Raw genomic sequence first — 19,126 nt, 5'->3', positions numbered from 1 at the left:
GAGGTCTCTTGTTACTGGATTAACCCACTGCAAGCTGTCTGGAATACTACAGTAGTTTGCCTTGGAACGGCAAACCTTACAAAGCATCTGAGTAAAATGGTGGATCAGTTGTTCAAGCACTCTTTATGGGGACTCTTCCCTATGGTGAATAGACTGTGGTGCCAATTCAGAAGCCTGTAATTGACCCTTGCCACTGTTTGGTATTACATCCTTGATTATAGCAAGCTTGGGGCCCGTTCACACGGAGTAATCGCACCTGTATTTTGGCAAAATACACGTGTAAAAAAATACATGTGTAAAAATAAGACTCCCATTGACTTCAATGACATTTTACACGTGTATTTTTACACATGTAAAAAAATGTCATTGAAGTCAATGGGAGTCTTATTTTTACACGTGTATATTTTTATACGTGTATTTTGCCAAAATACAGGTGCGTTTACTCCGTGTGAACAGGCCCTTAGTTACTTTTCACCTGTCCAGTGCTATTCCGGCACTCTTTATTTTGTTTGTACATGGAGCCGAGGTGTAGTTTCCGTCTCTGCTATGGTTACTGCATTGGATGCTGCACATTCCGTGGGCACGGGCTGTGCCAGGTGGCAGTTGAGAAAGCCTTGTGTAATGGTCTGTTGTGAAACTTCATTATCCAGGTTTAAGAACAATACATCCAGCAAAGTCTAGGTCTTAAAGGGACTTGTATTTCTGCTGCACAGTGGAATGCATGATGGGGCTGCTAATTCCTGTTTGTAAGTTATATCTTGAATGAATGCTGTAAAGGGACGGTATACATACAGAGTATGTTATCTGTATGTGCAGTGGTCACCGTGTACTGTTGTCTTGTTTCTGCCATTTCAAGCCAGGTAAAGACTAGACCCATAAAAGAAGAGTTGGCAGAGTAAGGGGGAGTCCCAACTGTCCCCAGCAGATGAGAAGGGAGGGGGAGGATTTACCATGTTGAATTTAAAATTTCCTGATCCTTTTTGTAACAGGAGATAAGCAGTCACCAAAGGTATTTAGCAGCAGCTTACTCTCCTGCCCCTGTTTAGAACACATGTATATTCACATGTGTATAGGGGACGTGAGAGTCTGCATATGGCCAGCAGAACTGTATGACATCTATACTGGGGCTCCTCCCAGTACCTTGTTAATTTGTGAAGGCATTGCATCCCCCAAACCCTCCTGTTTTGCCCACATTCCTCAGCTGCACATCCAACCTGTCAGGTTTTTTTCTTTTTTTTCCATTTTTAATGCATCCTTTCCATGTAAGAGATCTTTCCCTATCGTGTGCCTTCAGCCTTGCTGTATTCCGGTAATTGGAGAGTTATTAATTTCTGTGTGGTTGGGAGTAGATGGCAATGGCTGTGATGAAATGGTGATAGGGGACTCCGCTCACACATACCCGACTGATAGGCTTTCTATCTGCTCCTGTGCAGACTGTGCACTTATCAGGGACAGCACTGGTGAAAAGACCAGAGAAGGAAATGGACGAGATGCCCTGTATTTCTTTATTTATCATCCAAATCCTCTGTACACGCACAGTGAAGCATAGTGTAAATGCGTGAACCGTGGAATTACATTCAGCGCCAAAACCACAGAATATGGTCAGTTTCTCCCTCCCAGCTTCTGCCATTCACATTCTACACATCTTTGTATTAGAGAATTCCTGTATTCCTCAGGAGCCTGCATCCTTTGGGGACATTTATCACGCCTCCTGTGTCTGTTCTTCTAAGTCAGGTGCAGAAAACTGCGCAAAAGATATCTGACCCCATGATGTTCATGAAAGTTGTCTTCTGTACGAAACTGTGTGAAATAGTCAAATGCCTCTTCCTGGTAATTTACATGTGTAGAGTAAAGGTACAGCTTTATAGCATAGCCATATACAGTATAGTATTTCCGGTTCATAGACTCTATGCTAATGTTGCCAATACAATATTAACATATATTCATGAACGCAGTGGCTCTATGGATCATTAGTCTTGAGATCATCTGAGACCTAGTAAAGATGATTTTCTTCATTCACAATGCTTTAGTCCAGGGCTACATGGCAACCTTTTATTGTTATGGGGGAACCTCCCACACACACACACAAGATGTGGTGCTACTGCGATGTGACAATCCGGCCTTCTTCAGTATTTGCAAATGTTCATGTCACATACAGCATCGCATCAAATGTCACGTGCAATTACTTTATAACCTTTGAAATTTTGTATACTATCTATTTTTTTTTAATACACATATTCATGTGTATTTGTGTAGGTGTAAATAGTTAATTACATTCTTTGCTTGTTTTGTTTTTAATTACTTTAATCGTATGCATATCACATTGTGTGCGGCATTCGTGTGATTTTTAATTGTGTTGCTGTGTAGCCATAACTTTACACTGCAGAACTACTCCATTAGTACACAGCTAGGATCCGAAATTATCACCGACATCTTGAAATTCGCAATTCTATTTCATCAGATGCTCCGGCTACTGCTCTGTCCCTTCCCAGTTCTTTAGTAAGTATTATTTTTTCTCATTTACATGATGCAATTTTCATTCTCCTTTGGAGACATGGGATACTCTTGTATCCCATGACTTAAAATATTTTTTCTGCCTCTGCTATAGTCACTTTGCCAGCACCCTCTTCCCCAGACACTATAGGCCATGCACATCAGCCAGTGTGGATTAGTTTACAGAAACCCCTCTGCCGTTCTCTTAGCAGTCTGCCCCCTCCTTTGTCCGCCCGCCCGGCGTTTCTGCCTCACATTGAGGCTCTGGTGAATAATTTAGGCTCAGATTGCTATCACAGTCCCATAGTATTCTCCATCTCTGGAGCAGCCATGGGATCCCTGCTGTTTGCATTGCACAGCTTGTAAAACATGACCGGGAGCTCACGCGACGTCTACTTGGGTAACATTTGTGGAGAGGGAGGCATTTGATACCAGCGACCATTCCAAAAACCGCTCTGAGGCACTTATGTTAATGCTTGATGGATACAAGAGCTGCTCACAGTACCTGACATGTGTGACTGGGGCACAGACACCAAGGTGTAGCCTGGATTAGAATCATGGGGCAGATTTGCAAGTGAAAATGTGCCAAAATTATGGAGAAATTTGTGCCAAATACAATAATTATTTAATTAGAGTCCACACACTACAGTAAAGCAGGCTGTTTCTGAATAGGAAATATAGAGGAAGTGCTTAGACTTTTCCCTTCTGTTAAATCCACTTTGGCTTTGGCTCAAAAAACTGCAGCAAAATATACAACAAAAAGAGCAGCTTTCCCATAATCTGTGGCCTCAGATTTAAAGAGGACCTTTCATCAGATTGGGCACAGGCAGTTCTATATACTGCTGGAAAGCTGACAGTGCGCTGAATTCAGCGCACTATCGGCTTTCCTGATCTGTGCCCCGGGTAAAGCGCTATCGGTCCCGGTACCGTAGCGCTTTACAGTCACAAGGGCGTTTCTGACAGTTTGCTAGGGACGCCCTTCTGCCCAGCAACACCTATCGTGCTGTACACTGTGAGCGGGGAGGAACGTCCCCTCCCTCTGCTCACAGTGCTTGTCCATAGACGAGTATTATCAGGAGAGGGAGGGGGGAGTTCCGCCCTGCTCACACAGTACAGCACGATAGGCACTGCTGGGCAGAAGGGCGTCCCTGGCTAACTGTAAGAAACGCCCTTCTGACCATAGAAGAGGTACCAGGACCGATAGCGCTTTACACCGGGCACAGATCGGGAAAGCCAACAGTGCGCTGAATTCAGTGCACTGTCAGCTTTCCAGCAGTATATGAACTGCCTGTGCCCAATTTGATGAAAGGTCCTCTTTAATTGGGTTTCATTTACTTATAAGTAAATGCATTGGTGGCCCCAGAATTACATTCAGAACAACCATGTGGCAGTACCATATCATACTATATAAAAGATGCAATCCGCTGACCAGTGAGTGTTTGCCAGGTGAACCCAGCCCTAGGCTTTATTCACACGACATTTTTTGTCCCTGTCCCTGGTTTTGATGCAAGACATTGGACAGTGTGAATAAGACCTCATAAGACGTTATCAGGAACGAGCATTCCAAGGATGAGGTGTTCCCAATAATTGCCCTAAGTATAAGTTTGGGTTCATAAGGCATATGTTGAATTGCACGTTTTTATATTTGCAGTAATTTGCACGTTACTATGCAGATCGCCTGTTTGCTTATAGTCATTAAACTGAAAATCTCTGGTTTAATAAGCTTTAGCATACAGGTGAGATGTATACTAACGTGTTACTTATTACTGCAATTAAACACATGCAATGAGGTTTTGTTTGCATACACCTTACCCAGATTTCTTAGCAGGTTATGTATGGTCTAAAACATCCTGTGTCCCCATTGAGACACAGTACCCCTTCAGACCTACGTCTAGACCTCTCGCATAGCCATCACCCTGCTCTACATTGATGTTCAATGTTTCCAGTTCTTGACCACTCTTGGAAATAGACATTACTGCTTGTGGATTATCATATTGTTCATTGTTCATTCTCTTACCGTATGCATTGGTTCTATCCATGCTGACAATCTAGGATTTTTCATGTTAAAACACAGATTAGGGGCAACACGGTGGCTCAGTGGTTAGCACTGCAGCCTTGCAGTGCTGGAGTCTTGGGTTCAAATCCCGCCAGGAACAACATCTGCAAGGAGTTTGTATGTTCTCTCCGTGTTTGCATTGATTTCTTCCCATTCAACAAAGTCGTACTAATAGGAAAAAAAAAAGTACATTGTGATCCCTATATGGGGTTCACAATCTACATTGAAAAAAAAAAAAAACAACAACACATATGCAATCGCCTAACAAATGAATGTTTGTTCATTTGTTGCATGATCTTTTGCTCATTTAGGCAGAGGCCCCACGTTGCGGAAAAGCAGCTTTTTTTGTTGTTGGAGATTTTGCTTTGGTTTTTTTGCTGTTGACTGAAACAGATGCCAATTCTCCCTTCTGCTCAATGCTCTTTCTTTATTATTTTTGACTGGTTTGTGCTTAAAATATGGCATCTATTGGTTAAAAGTAAACCACAGTGATTTGTGGATCAATGGTTTGGTGATGAGCATTGTCCCAGAACAAATTTGGAGCAATCTTATCTCCATGGATAATCCTACCTGGATGGTTGTACATGATCATGCCCACCCGATAATTGACATCCTAGTAGAGATGCCACATAGGAAGTCCTTATCTCCCTCCTCCCCCCAACCCATCCCCTGTTTTCTGCCCTCTCTCTGTTTTGTCTGGATGTTATCAGTGTTGTCTGTGACACTTTTGTGTTGGTCTATATGTTCATTCTCGGTCTAGGTACTCAGCCCATTTTCCAAGTTTCTTCTTTTCATTCACCATTCATGAGTATCCCTCTCATTTCTTCAATACTTTGATAATGGTTCACTGATATATACGATTTGATGGAAAATATCAAACTTTGTACTTTAGTCTAAAGTAATATCTGGTATTGTATATGCCCAAAGGGTGCATTTTTATGCATCTAAAAATTGAATCTGTAAAATCAGATTATTGGGAATGACCATTAAAGTAAAAGTTTAGTGTTTTTGGTTGTTTTTTGTTTTTTAAATCCCATTGGTTACTGCCTGTAACTTACCGATTTGGGGGGTTATTGTGCTACTGGTAACAAGTCAAAAGCAGTAAATGTTTCACATTATTGGCGAAAACACCAGTGGGCTAGCACTGTAGCGTGTGTCTTTACTGTAATTCTTTCTGGAGATTTTAACTTCTCATTTGGTGAGTTGAAATAAAATTGAAAAGAGGGACATAGGGACTAGGAAAGATTGGGCCCCATAGCAAGCTTTTGACTGGAGCTCCATTTGGTATAAAGCTACTTTTATTGGCCCCACACAGTATAATTCATCCTTTACTAATACATTCACACAGTATACAGGCTCCCATACAGTAAGAACCACCATAGTAAGAGCCCAACGTTATAGGACCTCACAGGGGGAATTTATGCTGCTACCTACTGGATTACTCTAGCAGGCAATTGCTGATTTTCACTTATCCTCACACTTGTCCACGGCTAACCTCCCTCCAGGAGTCAGGACAAGACCTCCAGGACATAATGTGAAGCATCCCATGGAGGCCTAAGTAAGCTATGGACAGGAACAGAGACGGGTAAGTGAAAACCGACTGTTACCCGCTGGAGTAACCCAGTTTTAAAAAAATAATAATAAATGTAGATTTTAACTTCAACTTCAAAAGTTTACTGGAGATCTTTTTTACATTGAATAAAAAGCATAAAAAAGATGTATTGTAAGGTGCAGGGGACCCCGAGATCCCCTCTGTGATGTGTTCCTCCCCACATTGTCTGCGCTGGCTGTGAAGGTGTTCACTGTTCTGGTTGAAGTCCTTGATCTTCCAGCACCTCCGGGGTTAATTTTATAATGTCACTTTCAGCAAGACAAGTTGAGGCTGGGAATTAAAGAAGAGAAAAATATAACTGAATTTTTATCTTTGGAATGACCTTGTTTGCTGGAGGGTTTGACTGCTTAAAATTCTGATATGCAAATAACTGATAACTATAATCTATAATCCTCAACTTGGTCGCATTTACAGATGGAGGACTGGTTAATTTGCTTTTACAAATTGATGAGCAAACGGTTCCCTGAAAACGCCAACCCTTAACCCCGGAGCCGCAGACACACACGCACTTATGGGAATTTACAGGGCAGACTACACACATGATGCCCTGTAATTCACCATTTGCCACCTAAATCCTTGACTCATCCTTGTCTGTTTAAGTTTATTCGCTTTTATCTCTTTCACTGAAGGCTGGGTAACAAGTAACATGAACACAGCTTCACCATTACATAGGTTTTTTTTTTTGCCCAACTTTTCTAGAGCCCGGAAGGGTAAATTTGCTCAGTCATGCATCAGTACAGAAAAGGGTAAGCTGCATAACTACAGCGAGTTCTGAACGGAGAGCCTTACAAAGCTGGCTAACATATGCAGCCATATTGGAGTGGAATGTAATTCTCTAATACTTTGGGGAATAGCTCTTTAACCCTTAATTATGTAAAGGTGAAAGTTGATCCCATGTATTCCATATGGATTTTCTTTCCCTATATATCATATATTGGATGATTCCTCTGCTTTGGTTACATTTTCTCTTTCTCTACACTTGATGATCTGTTTTCCGCTTTTTTTTTTTCTGTGTTGCGTTAATGAAATCCATTTTACTGCATCGTGTCCCTTTTTATGGGCTTTATGTTATTTTGCCTGGAAGCATAAAAATTAAAAGTTCATTACTGCGCACGGGACAGAGATGTTATCGGGATGTATCTCCACTGGCAAGGAAGGACAAATTGCAGCAGATTACTCAGCCATGTTTTTACTCTCAGTATGTGATGCCAGAGCGCCAGGATTAGCGCTTTACCTCTTAGGCTACCATTACATTTATTGGATCGTAATTCATAAACTTTTATCCTTGAGCTTTCCGAATTTCGTGATGACTTGGGGGTGTTAACCATTTCCTGCAGCAAGATATTAGCGGTTTACAAGACACAAAGTCTACTGCAAGTTGGATCATGCACTTTATATGAATGTGGGTGTTGTATTCTTTTTACTTTGTGTTCGTGTCTTTTCTTATTCTTTTTATATAATTTAGGGGAAGTTATTTACTGTTGGTTGTCATCCTGTAGAATTTACCTTCCTGAGAATAATGTGGTCATAATACAATGGTGGTTGTGTTGTGTTTTTTTTTTTTTTTTTTTTTTTTTTTTATGTCAAAGCTATTGATATCTTTCAGGACGTGTCTCTGACTAGTGGAGGTCCTTGCCTACATCTTGAACAGAAAGGTGCACTACATTGTCTTAGATTGCTGAGTTTGGGTAGGACCCTGTAGAGTAGTTACCTGATCATATCTGCATTCGGTATTCTGTTTGGGGAGTCCGCATCGGGACCCCCCTGAACGGAATACCGAACGCACTGACAACCGGTGAGCTTATAAAAGCACACGGACCCTTACACTATAATGGGGTCCATGTGTTTTCTGTGCGGTGTCCACACGAGTCATGCGGAGGCAAAAGTACTTCATGAACTATTTTCCTCTCTGCAGGACTTATGCAGATAGCACACAGAAAACATATGGACCCCATTATAGACTATGGGGTCTGTGTGCTTTCATTCCTCACCGCTTGTCAATGCGTTCAGTATTCCATTCCCCATGCGGACTCCCCGAACGGAATACCAAACGTAGATGTGAACCAGGCCTCACTTTGCTGTTTCCTGCCACTATGCTTTATACTGCAGCTCTTATACTTGCTTGACAGTGCTTAGCAAGTGTATTTTTATTACAGTAGTCTGATTCTCTGTTGAGATAGATCTTAAACTATTTTGACATACCCTGTAGCTGTGTCCTAGTGGAATAATGCAGATACACTTTTACTTTGAAGCTACCTCTTTTGTCTTGTTATTAACTTTGTGGTTTATAGGTAGCGGCCATGTTGCTCCTGTTGAGACCTCCTGTGAGGCCTGTTTTCTATGCCTCCTTATAAGGGTTTCAGTTCCAATGATAATAGTTATACTGTTTATAGCAACTTAGCCCTAGAGGGAAAAGATGTTTTAACCTACACAGATTTGGTTCCACTTTCTCTGTTTTGTCTGAGGACTTGAACTAGGTCATCTTGCCCCCCCAAACCTGTCCAGATTAAATATTCTTATGCTCCCAGTTATCTATTCTGTTTTCTTTGGCTTTATTTACATCACGGACGTCTGAGGAATCCTTTCCTTTCTCCTAAGAATGTACCATTTCCTTCCCTGGTGTGTGAAAAAGTCCTTCGTGTTTAACTTTATTTTCAAAGCCTTTTCATTAAAATGTGATGAAAACCGGTTTCAGTTAATTTTATCTCCCCCCAGTTCTCCTGCCTCCCTAATCTCCAAATGCCTGGAGTTTGGGTAAAAACCTCAAGGTCTTGCTATCTGTGGGACCAGAACTCCACACCACGGAGGCACAGCATGTTCTGATGGACATGGGAGGGAAGAGATGCAGCTGATAAAGTCACTTTTTTGGTATGTGTGGGTGGGGAGAATAATTTAAGTTATTTTGCTCTTTATCAGACTCGGCTTGCTTTGACGGCAGATAGAAATATTTGTTTTAGATTAACACTCTGGGGCAGATACATCCAAACTGTCTAAAAGAAAAACTATCCTTTGTTGCCAATAGCATTGTGACCGACGTGTATCTTATGTGCCTGAGCAGTTTACATGGGTTTTCTCACCAAAATCTTATATGCCATGTCTATAGGTAACATAGTAAAAAAATGACTGGTATGAGTAGAGCTGCAGGGATCTTCACTGATCCTGAGAAACAGACAGCATCCTTATCAGAAAGACACCAGCCAGCATGTCATGGGTAGACATACACTCATTTCCACTGTCCGGCCAATTGCACATTCTATATTCCTTGTTCTTGAATATAATGCAAGTACATCAGTGAAGACTGGCACTTTTATTAGTGCTAATTCCTCTTACTTTGTGAAAGCCGTATATAACACTTTTATAGATTTGTCTGGCATTTACAGTATGTGGTACCCCCATGGACTTTGATCACTTCTATCACAGGTTGGCACCTAGCGTAAAAATCTTTACTGTTATCTAATAACATTGTATCCTATGTGCATACTTGTATATTTCTGAATATGACCAAGACCCCTGTTAGTAGCCAATATCACTCATGCAGGCACTTGACCAAGGTCAATAGGCCCAGACCCCTTTGAGTGTCCCAAGCTTTGCTGACAGCTGGCTCTGACAATCTGAAGTCCCATTTTTCACAGTCATCCTCTGGCTATCAGCAGCTGGGGTGACATCAGAGATGTGGTTCCCCCTTTCCGGCACAGGATATCAGGACTGCTCATCATATCTGGCACACAGCTAATCGCTCTGCACTTGCTTCCTTCTCCCGCCACGGTTTCCTGGGAATAGAGTCTTTGCTATCCTTGGAAGGCCAGCCCCCCCCCAGCAGTGTATTCTGCGTTCTCCACTAGCGAGGAGTTTCAAGAGATATTCTGCTATAAAAATGGAGGTCTTCACGGAGAGCCCTTTGAAAGAAGTTAAAAAAAAATATATATATATATATATATATATATATATATATATATATATTTATTTTTTTAGAACTTTCTCCATCGTTGTCAAATTATAAAGGTAATCTGTAGATCCCATGTCATGAATGAAGCCCCATTTGTGTATGTATAATTAATGAATTATATTGTTGACATATATCCTTAGTGGCTGTATTGTTTATGTATATGTCATCAGTCTATTACATCGGTATGTGTGTATGCGAGTAATGTCACGGGAGGGTCAGTGGTGAAAATGTTCCTTCCTGTCATCAAAACCTGGCATACTGCCAAGGCAAGTTTTGCTTTAAAACTTGGGCAGTCAGGCATAAGAGAGTGTGACCTAGACAGCGAGCTCTGCCATCTGTGGAATATTCTGCTTTCCAAGACACAGATGAAACCAGCCATTTCCCAGGTTGGTCAAGATGTGGGAGGAGGCGGACACTCTTGCAGGAGACGTACCTAAGCGCAAGCCAGGATCTTCACCTTACAAAAGACTGGATACCTTGAAGCTGGTGTCAAACCTGGGAGCCAGAAAGGAAGCTGGATGTGCCCTTTCTATATATCTATAATAAAATCTGTATATAGCGTGAGACCCTTTGGGTATTTTGTTATTACATTTAATAGGAATTTGTGTTTGCGCTATGATCCCATTAACTTTTTAAAGTGAGTGTGTTTGACTAATGGAAAGAGCCATGTATATGCGACATGCTTCTGCTGATCCTGAAGTCAGTAGTGGTGGTGACGTGTATTTGGGGTATGTGGACAGTGTTGGGGGCGATTTATGCTCAATTTGCAGTCTGAGTGAAGGGTGAGTGCAAGATTTAACGAGGTGGAGTGGCTTGACAACTGACAGCCACACAAACGTCACATGCTAGGATGGTCCGTACATCACTTCATTCCGCACTAGTCCTCTGTGAGCAGCTCTTGCGGCTTAGTTATTTAGGGATAATAGTGTTGGGACTCTATAACTAGGAATATTTATGGGAGAAAATTTATCAAGGTTGGAATTTCCTTCGCCATATTTAATAAAGGCCCTGAATTCTCAAGATGTTCCTGCCTCTTAATAAATCATGCGCATGTCTGTATGCTAGAATGGAAATCTACACCAGTCAGGAACTGATACAGAAAGTATATTGGAAAATTGTGCAACTTTTCATTATACAAACAAAAAACATTTGTCTCTCAATATTGGTCTGAAAGTGGCCAACCCCTTTAAAGGGGCTCGATCACTGGGAAAAGTCATTTTTAACTAATCACATGCTTGCATAGCCTTTAGAAATGATACTTCACACCTACCTTTAGTATGTAGATTGCCTCAGTGGTGTCTGAATAAGTCCGTTTTTATTCACATGCTAATGAGCTTCCAGCCAGCACAGGAAGTTCCCAGCAGCCTCCTCTCTCCTATTATCTCCTATGTGTGTGAAGCAAACAGGAAGCTGAGTCATCATCAGCAGCAGCAGCCTCCCATAGAAAACAACAGGGAGAGGAGTGCATGATGTATCGTGCACCAGCCTAATTAGCATATGAATAAAAACGGACTTATTCAGAAACCACTGAGGCAATCTACATACTATAGGTAGGTGTGGAATAGACTTTCTAAGGGCTATGCAAAGGTGTGATTAGTTAAAATGACTTTTCCTAGTGATAGAGCCCCTTTAAGGAGTGTGGTACTTGCTTGCTTCAATCTCCTCATTCAGAAATGCATGCACACTTAGCTGAGTCAAGTGTACATTGGTATGAGTGAGTCAGGAGTGGGATCGCCTAAGGCCCTATTAGTCTGTTTGTTCTTGCTGACCAGTAGGAAAATCTTTCAATCCTATGAATGCACGTCCTCAAGAGTCAGTCTGTCTAATGTGCCGCCGATCACCTGATAAATGAGTGTTTGATTATTTTTTTTCCTGCTTAAGGTCACTCGATGTACGATGTTCACTGGCTGTAGTTCATCCTGTGCAATATGGGCCATGCTGATGGCAAGATTTGAAAGTACGGTACATGTTATACTGTGTAATAGGTCAGCTTGGCTCATTATGTCATTGGTCAGCACCAAAATATATATATTTTTACCTGAAGCTGGATTTACAAGGCTTTTTTTTTACTGTAATGAGTAGTACATGTTACTATACATCTCACCTATATGCTAAAGACCATCACAACAACACAAAACAAGTAAAATATGCAACGCATTACTGCAGTTAGGGAGCATGCTGCTATTGGTTAAAAAAAACTGGATTTACATGGATTCATTACTTTCAATGTCACTGAATGGGGGCTATTCACATGACCGATATTTGATGGTTTATTGTCGCGGCCCATCAGAATATAAGTCAATCATTTTGTCTATTTTCACGGATCCCTTCATACACTGCAATGTATGAGGGATCCATAAGGCTTAGTTCACATGTAAATTACGTGTGACTTATTTTGGCACTGCTTTTTGTGGAGCGTTTTTTTTTTTTAGATCGCTTCCAAAAGGTTCCAGGCGGTTTTCCCATCCTTAAAGACAACGAGCCGCAAAAAACACGTTGCGTTTTTACTACGCATTTTTAAAACGCGCGGTTTGCGCTTCCCATTCACTTCTATTGCTTTCTTGAGGTGGAAAACGCCTGAAGAAAGGTCATGTCACTTCTTTTTCTCTGCTAGCAGAAAAAAAAGCCCTAAAATGACCACTACTTGGATGCAAAAAGTCCACGAGAAATGAATGGTTTTGCATCCCAGTCCTGTGAATATAGGCTAAGAGGAAAGTAATTAAGTGAAGTAAAATCACTTCTTGCAGTCAGTCAGCTTTTGTGTGGTTGTTATATACTATACATAAGCCATGTTGTTTGTGTTGTCCTTTATAGAAGGGGACTATTCTAGTTCTCTTAATATCATAATAAAAATGAATTATTATCAGCATTACTTCTCGGCTGGTCTCACTTTGTTCTTTGTCCCTGTCACCACGCAGAACAATTCTCCATAATCCAGTTGTACTCTGTGTGACGCGTTTCTTGTGGTGCTGAGATCTCAGAGCTATTAGTGGAGGTCACAGTTCAGCGCTGATAAACATTTCAGTTTGTGCTGTGTCAAAAAAATCAATACTTGTGAATTGTGATTTCCATGCTTTGTGATCTCAACTGAGGTGAGAGGGATGACTGCAAACATAAGACCCTGAAGGGGGCTTATTGTTATGCCTGCAAACTCTGAGGCCTAAATTATGGATCTCTCATTGACTTCTCCAACATACCTCCCCTACATCCTGACATGGGGAATCTTCTTAGTGTCTCAGCACTAACACAACATCATGTTCTAGAGCTTCTAAATACAATGAAATTATTACATGCCAGATTGACAAAAACTAGGTACTCTCATGTACTCTGCCTATACTGTCTAAGCAAGTATCCCTACATTCATCGAGATCTCACACAATTCAGCATAAAATAACATTTACATCAAACCATGGCATAAGTAAGTGGTAAATCCATAGGGAAATACAAAAAGTTAAAAATAAATAAATCTTTTGGATGTTTAGTGTCATGCTGTCCAGTCTGTAAGGGAGAGTAACTCCCACACTCTCAGAAATGACTTCAGAATAGTCTGTTTTAGGCTGGTCTTACACGACCGACCATAATGCTTTTACGGTCCGCAAGTTGCTGATCAGCAACACTAGTTGCTGATCTTCAACTTACACTCCGCAGATGTCTGTGACCTGCTGCACTCGCCCATAGAGTTCTATGGGCGAGTCCGTGCAGTGCCGTGAATTGCGGCCATTACGGATATGTTCTAAAAAGTGCGGACCTCAGTTGCGGCCCGGCACACCATGGATAAAATATCCGGTGGTGTAAGAGGCCACATTGAGTATAATGTATCCGCAAATCGTCCGCAATTGAAAACCCTCAATTGCAGACCATTTGCGGACTTAGACTACGGTCGTGTAAGACCAGCCTTAGGCTACTTACACACGTGGATTATGCTCAGATTTTCATATGAAATATCTGCAGTGTTATACAGTAGTGCTTAACAGAAGATTTTCTTAATTTCATGCACATTGCTGTTTTTTTCCAAATCGAAGATGAGATGCGGTGCTGATGTTAATACTTTCTTCAGATTTTCACTGCAGATTTTTTCAAAACAATGGGTGAAAATAAGAACAAAAAGGTTGATATATGAAGACCGATGTAGTGGACCCCAGTCTACATATGTGGTGTCACACGCATTCTCCAGCAGTGCTATATGTCCAGTCTGAAATCTTCACCACCTCATAGATTGTGTAGCATTCAGACATCTTTTATGATAGTACACTAGCATAAATGTTAAATCTACATCTTACCACTTGCCACACTCCTGTTTTAAGTGGCACTGGTGCAAAAAGAGTCTCAATTGTTTTGCATAAAAATGTACAACTTTTTAAAAGACAACTGGCATAGAAAACTGACATACTAGGCATAATAAATCTGCCACAAAATCCGCAACCAATCCGGTATGTAAATGGATTTGTAGTGAATTTTGGTGTGAAAAATCTGCAGCAAACACATTTATCTGAGCAAGTAACCTTAGAGACTGTAAAACTGATGCCAAGTGTAATATGCCAATAGCACCACATAAAGGTGCTTGTGGGTCGAATGATCTGCTGTGACACAAAACACTATTCTTCTTATTTTATTTTGAATCCATTGGTGAGCCCACCACTAAGACCCCTGTATCCTGTTTCTGACCCTAGAACACCAATGATGAGTAGGAGTAGGGGAAAAGGACTTGGGCATAATAGTAGATCACAAATTCAACATGAGCCAACAGTGCGGTGCTGCTGCAAAAAAGGCTAATAAAATTCTGGGATGTATTAAGACAAGCATTGAATCTAGATCAAGAGAGGTCATTATTCCGCTGTACTCTTCCCTGGTCAGCCCACACCTGGAATACTGTGTACAGTTCTGGGCGCCTCAATTCAAGAAAGACATCGATATATTGGAGCAAGTCCAGAGAAGAGCAACCAAAATGGTGGAAGGTCTGCAAACCATGTCCTATGAGGAGCGGCTAAAAGAACTGGGACTGTTTAGTTTGCAGAAGAGAAGGCTGAGGGGAGATTTAATAGCAGTCTACAAATATCTGAAAGGTAGTCACAGTGCAGAGGGATCTACCCTATTCTCATTAGCACAAGGAAGTACAAGAAGCAATGGGATGAAACTAAAGGGAAAGAGATACAGATTAGACATTAGGAAAAACTTTCTGACAGTGAGGGTAGTGAGAGAGTGGAATAGGCTGCCACGGGAGGTGGTGGGCGCTCCATCAATGGAAATCTTCAAGCGGAATCTGGATAAACATATAGCTGGGATGATTTAGGAAAACCTGCACTCGCAGGGAGTTGGACCCGATGGCCCTTGAGGTCCCTTCCAACTCTACCAAAAAAAAAAAAAAAAAAAGATGGACAGAGCTGCAGGCAAGCATGTGTAACTGTATGGGAGTTGTCATGAAGTTGTACAACTCCTGCTCACAGAGAACACTGGACTGAGTGGACTTCCACAAACTAAATCTATTAAACGTGTGACGAAAATTGCACTGCCCTTTATTAATCTGATAAAGCAAAACTCATTAGACCAAAGTATGGTAAACGTGGGGTTGGCCACAGCTTTATTGACCATATCTATTAACAATTTTTGTAAACAAGTGTATCAACAAAAACACCAACAACCATTCCCCCTGATCCTCTTCATATGAACAGCGGTTCTCCACCCAGAATGCCCCACTGTGATGCAGCGGGCATGAAGGATCTAGTTCTCCTCCCTATTTTGGGCATGGTCTCCCCCAAGCTGTAACATCTGTAAAGACAAAAGAGAAAACCACAGGAGAGCACAACCATTATATAGCCACTAAAAAGAAACTGGAATAAAGGGGCAGGGTTGGTGGGTGTTCCTCACGCTTTGGCAAGCAGAAGGTAAGGCACCGCCTAAGGCCCCTCCTCATCCTTTCTCCCCCTCCCAACTTCTCTGTTTATATTACATCACTGAATATTCAAACCAATACAACCCCTCCCGCCACTCAGTCCATGGCCCTCTCCTTAGATAGTTCAGGGCCTTGCAGGAATTGTGGTGATCCAAATGAATGATAAATGCTAAGGACTCAGGTCTCTATAGAAAAGTCAATGTTCTTGGGCATCAAGTGATGCTGTCCCTTTAACTTGGCTGTTCCTGGCACTTCCCCAGCACGACAATCCCTTCTTCCTTCATGCTCCATCTGTCACTTGGGAAGTGTAATTGGACAGTTAGTCCTCTGCCCGTCTCCATTGTTTCCCTCTACCTGGGCAGTTAATTACCTGATAGGGAACACCAGACTGGTTCTTTTTATATAACCCATAACCGTCCCAGAGCAAACGCTGCTGAATACAACCCTCCTGGGAATTTCCTGCGCTATTACCTCTTCGAAATTAAGCCTTCAGCTACGGATCCAATGAAAGAGATTCCTAAATCTGTATATCCTTAGGTTGCCTTCAAAGACTTGCCGGTTTCATGTTATTTTGCAAAAAATGTTAACAAACATAGGGCATTTAGGAATGCTGTGGCCGCGGTCTAAAGTGTCAGTAGAAGGATCTGCTAGAAGTCTAGACTGAAAATATGCAACAAAATTGGCAAAGTCAGATATTTGCCACAGGTCGGACATGCCCAGATCTGAAAATCTATTTCACTAAAATGTGTTACAGGTTTCTTCTGCTACACGTGAATCCCACTTTCTTGTATATAGTAGTTGAGTCACTGTATAAATGCATCAAGCTTAATGCATCTTTAATATACACGACAATTTCCTTGCTGACGAGGGAAACCTATATTTCTCTACTACCCCTAGTGGCAAGAGTGAATACTACACTGCCTACACTTGTTTTCCTTGTCGATATTGGCATCCATGTCTTAGAAGTTAAATCCATTGACTTATTAGACCAAGACACGACCATTGCACCTCAGTGTCCTTCTGATCAGTCAGTGCTGCTTGTAGTCTCCATTCTCCAGCACTAAGCAGTGTCAGCATTATATAAAGTCTTCCAGTGACCTTCCGCCTCTCCCAGGAAACCCGCTAATAGTGTGACTCTCCTATTATTTCATTTCACAGTGACTTATCAGTAACAAACAGCCCCAGTTACCTGCAACATTTACTTAATGATTCCAGCGATATGGAATAGTCTGATAATACGCAGACCAGCTGGCTGGCGCTGGCCAATCAGATGCTCGCCTGCGATGGGAGATTAGATTACGGGGGCCTGTATTTGTTGTGGTTCGGAGTCACCGAGAACCAACACTATTGATACAGAGATAGGATTCAGAGTGGACTTTGCCTCCTGTGATAATCGGGGGAAAAAAGATTATTTTTAACTACTAGTTTACTGAGTGCTCTTAATATTAATAACTGCCAGATCAGCTTTTATTTTCACCAGCTCAGGAAAAACCGCCATCAGGAGGTTTAGAGTATAAAGGTCTGGGGGTCGCCTGCGTCTGCTTGAAGTAACACGGAGTCTCCGGTTATTAGGCCAGCTCTAATATTGCTGTAGAAGTCTCTGTTACAAACACAGTGGGTGTTGTATGTTTTACATTGTGACTGAACGCAGCCTGGCGGACACACTGCTAACCGGTGATGTCCATTGTGTCAGCTCTTACACAATACTAGTTACATGTGTGAAATCACTGGTATGTGTGAAAGTGCATTAAGTTAAGAAATTAAGAATTTTACATAAATGTATTTGTTCCTGGGAAAGCTATGTCATAACCAGTATGGCTACAAGAACCGCTCCCACAATTTTCCACAGTCTCTGCAATGTCTGTGATAACTGGGTGCTGTGCCGCTTGTTATCCAGCTTCCCCTTTGAGATTTTCTGTTTAGGGAGAAATCTATTTGATATGGTTTGTGAATCTTCTGCTACAATAATATATAAAACTGCAGTTTTCTTTACATAACTGCCTGTATAATTCTGCTCCGCACTGGCGACTACAGCTATCTCTCCTTTTTTTCCTCTATACAACTGCAGTTTTCTACAGTGAAACGTCCAAGAGCTGACACTCTAGTCTGAGGTCTCTGCACCTGGGATGCTTGTGCCTGGGAATGTAACTGCTGCAGTTGCTACTGTGCCGTGGCCCTGTTTGTTAGTATGTCCTCCAGCTCATTCAGGCAGCCTTATCAGTGGCTCTGTGTATTTTCCTTGGTGGGGTTTGATATAGAGAAGATAGATGGATGTTTTGACATGGAAAGTGTCAGGCCTGGAACCTTATCAGTTGGACATGAGCGCCCCGACCTCGCTGCTCTTATGTTAACCTTATGTTAACAAAGGATTCACGTTGTTATTATTGCAAACTCAAAAATACCACTAAGCATATAACAACTAAAATGGCAGACACTGCAGATACCCGCACAAGGGAATATGGGAATATTTGTCATTGCTGTGCATGCGTTTCTCTGTATGATAACTGATTAGTATTATATTAGTCTAATATTAATTTAAAGCCGTTACTACCCTTGTTACTACCTTCAGCACCAGTCACTTTTAGTAGCATACAGACATCTGCGACAGCTGAGGCCCATGAAATTATTTCCCCATATTTGGAGGTTTTAGTTTATTATGGGTATTTAGACGTTATATGTAGAATGTATATGTGAATATAGCAAAGGACTACAACATACTTGTACCAGCCTAGTCAACCTGTCTCTTTTGTCTCCACAGAGGAGCTGGTTTTGGAGATTCCATCACCCGATGGAGTAAGTCTGGTTCGAGCAGAGAACAACATCCTCAAGGGCTTCACTTGGGGGCCATACAGAGGAAGCTTCAGTGGTGCCTCGTCTTCTCCAGACCGAACAGATATGGTAAGACATGCATTAATTATACAATTGTTGATACTGTAGACAGGATTGAGCATGGGAGTGAGCATTGCCGTTCGCCACCTGGTTCATGTGTCCAAGCACAAATTCTGTGACATAGGCCCTCTATAAATGAATCACTCCACCTCCAACACTTTCAGCTCTTTACATCAATTAATAGGTGCTACTCCACTGATTCTGGCGTAGTTGTTGTTCGTTTTGGTGCCGGAAATGCTA

General features: G+C 41.7%; 1 protein-coding gene across 1 annotated transcript in view; it reads left to right on the top strand.

Moving 5' to 3' along the window:
- The window catches only part of ZFPM1 (zinc finger protein, FOG family member 1), a 91,828-nt gene that overhangs the window by 57,002 nt on the left and 15,700 nt on the right, over positions 1–19,126 (top strand). Inside the window, exon 6 of the mRNA XM_075282153.1 lies at positions 18,756–18,895. Within this exon, the coding sequence (XP_075138254.1) occupies positions 18,756–18,895 (140 nt within the window). The remainder of the gene's footprint in view (positions 1–18,755; positions 18,896–19,126) is intronic.

Source organism: Leptodactylus fuscus, chromosome 7, assembly GCF_031893055.1.
Source record: "Leptodactylus fuscus isolate aLepFus1 chromosome 7, aLepFus1.hap2, whole genome shotgun sequence".
In the NCBI taxonomy this organism is placed as follows: domain Eukaryota; kingdom Metazoa; phylum Chordata; class Amphibia; order Anura; family Leptodactylidae; genus Leptodactylus; species Leptodactylus fuscus.
This window is presented reverse-complemented; position numbering and strand designations above follow the sequence as displayed.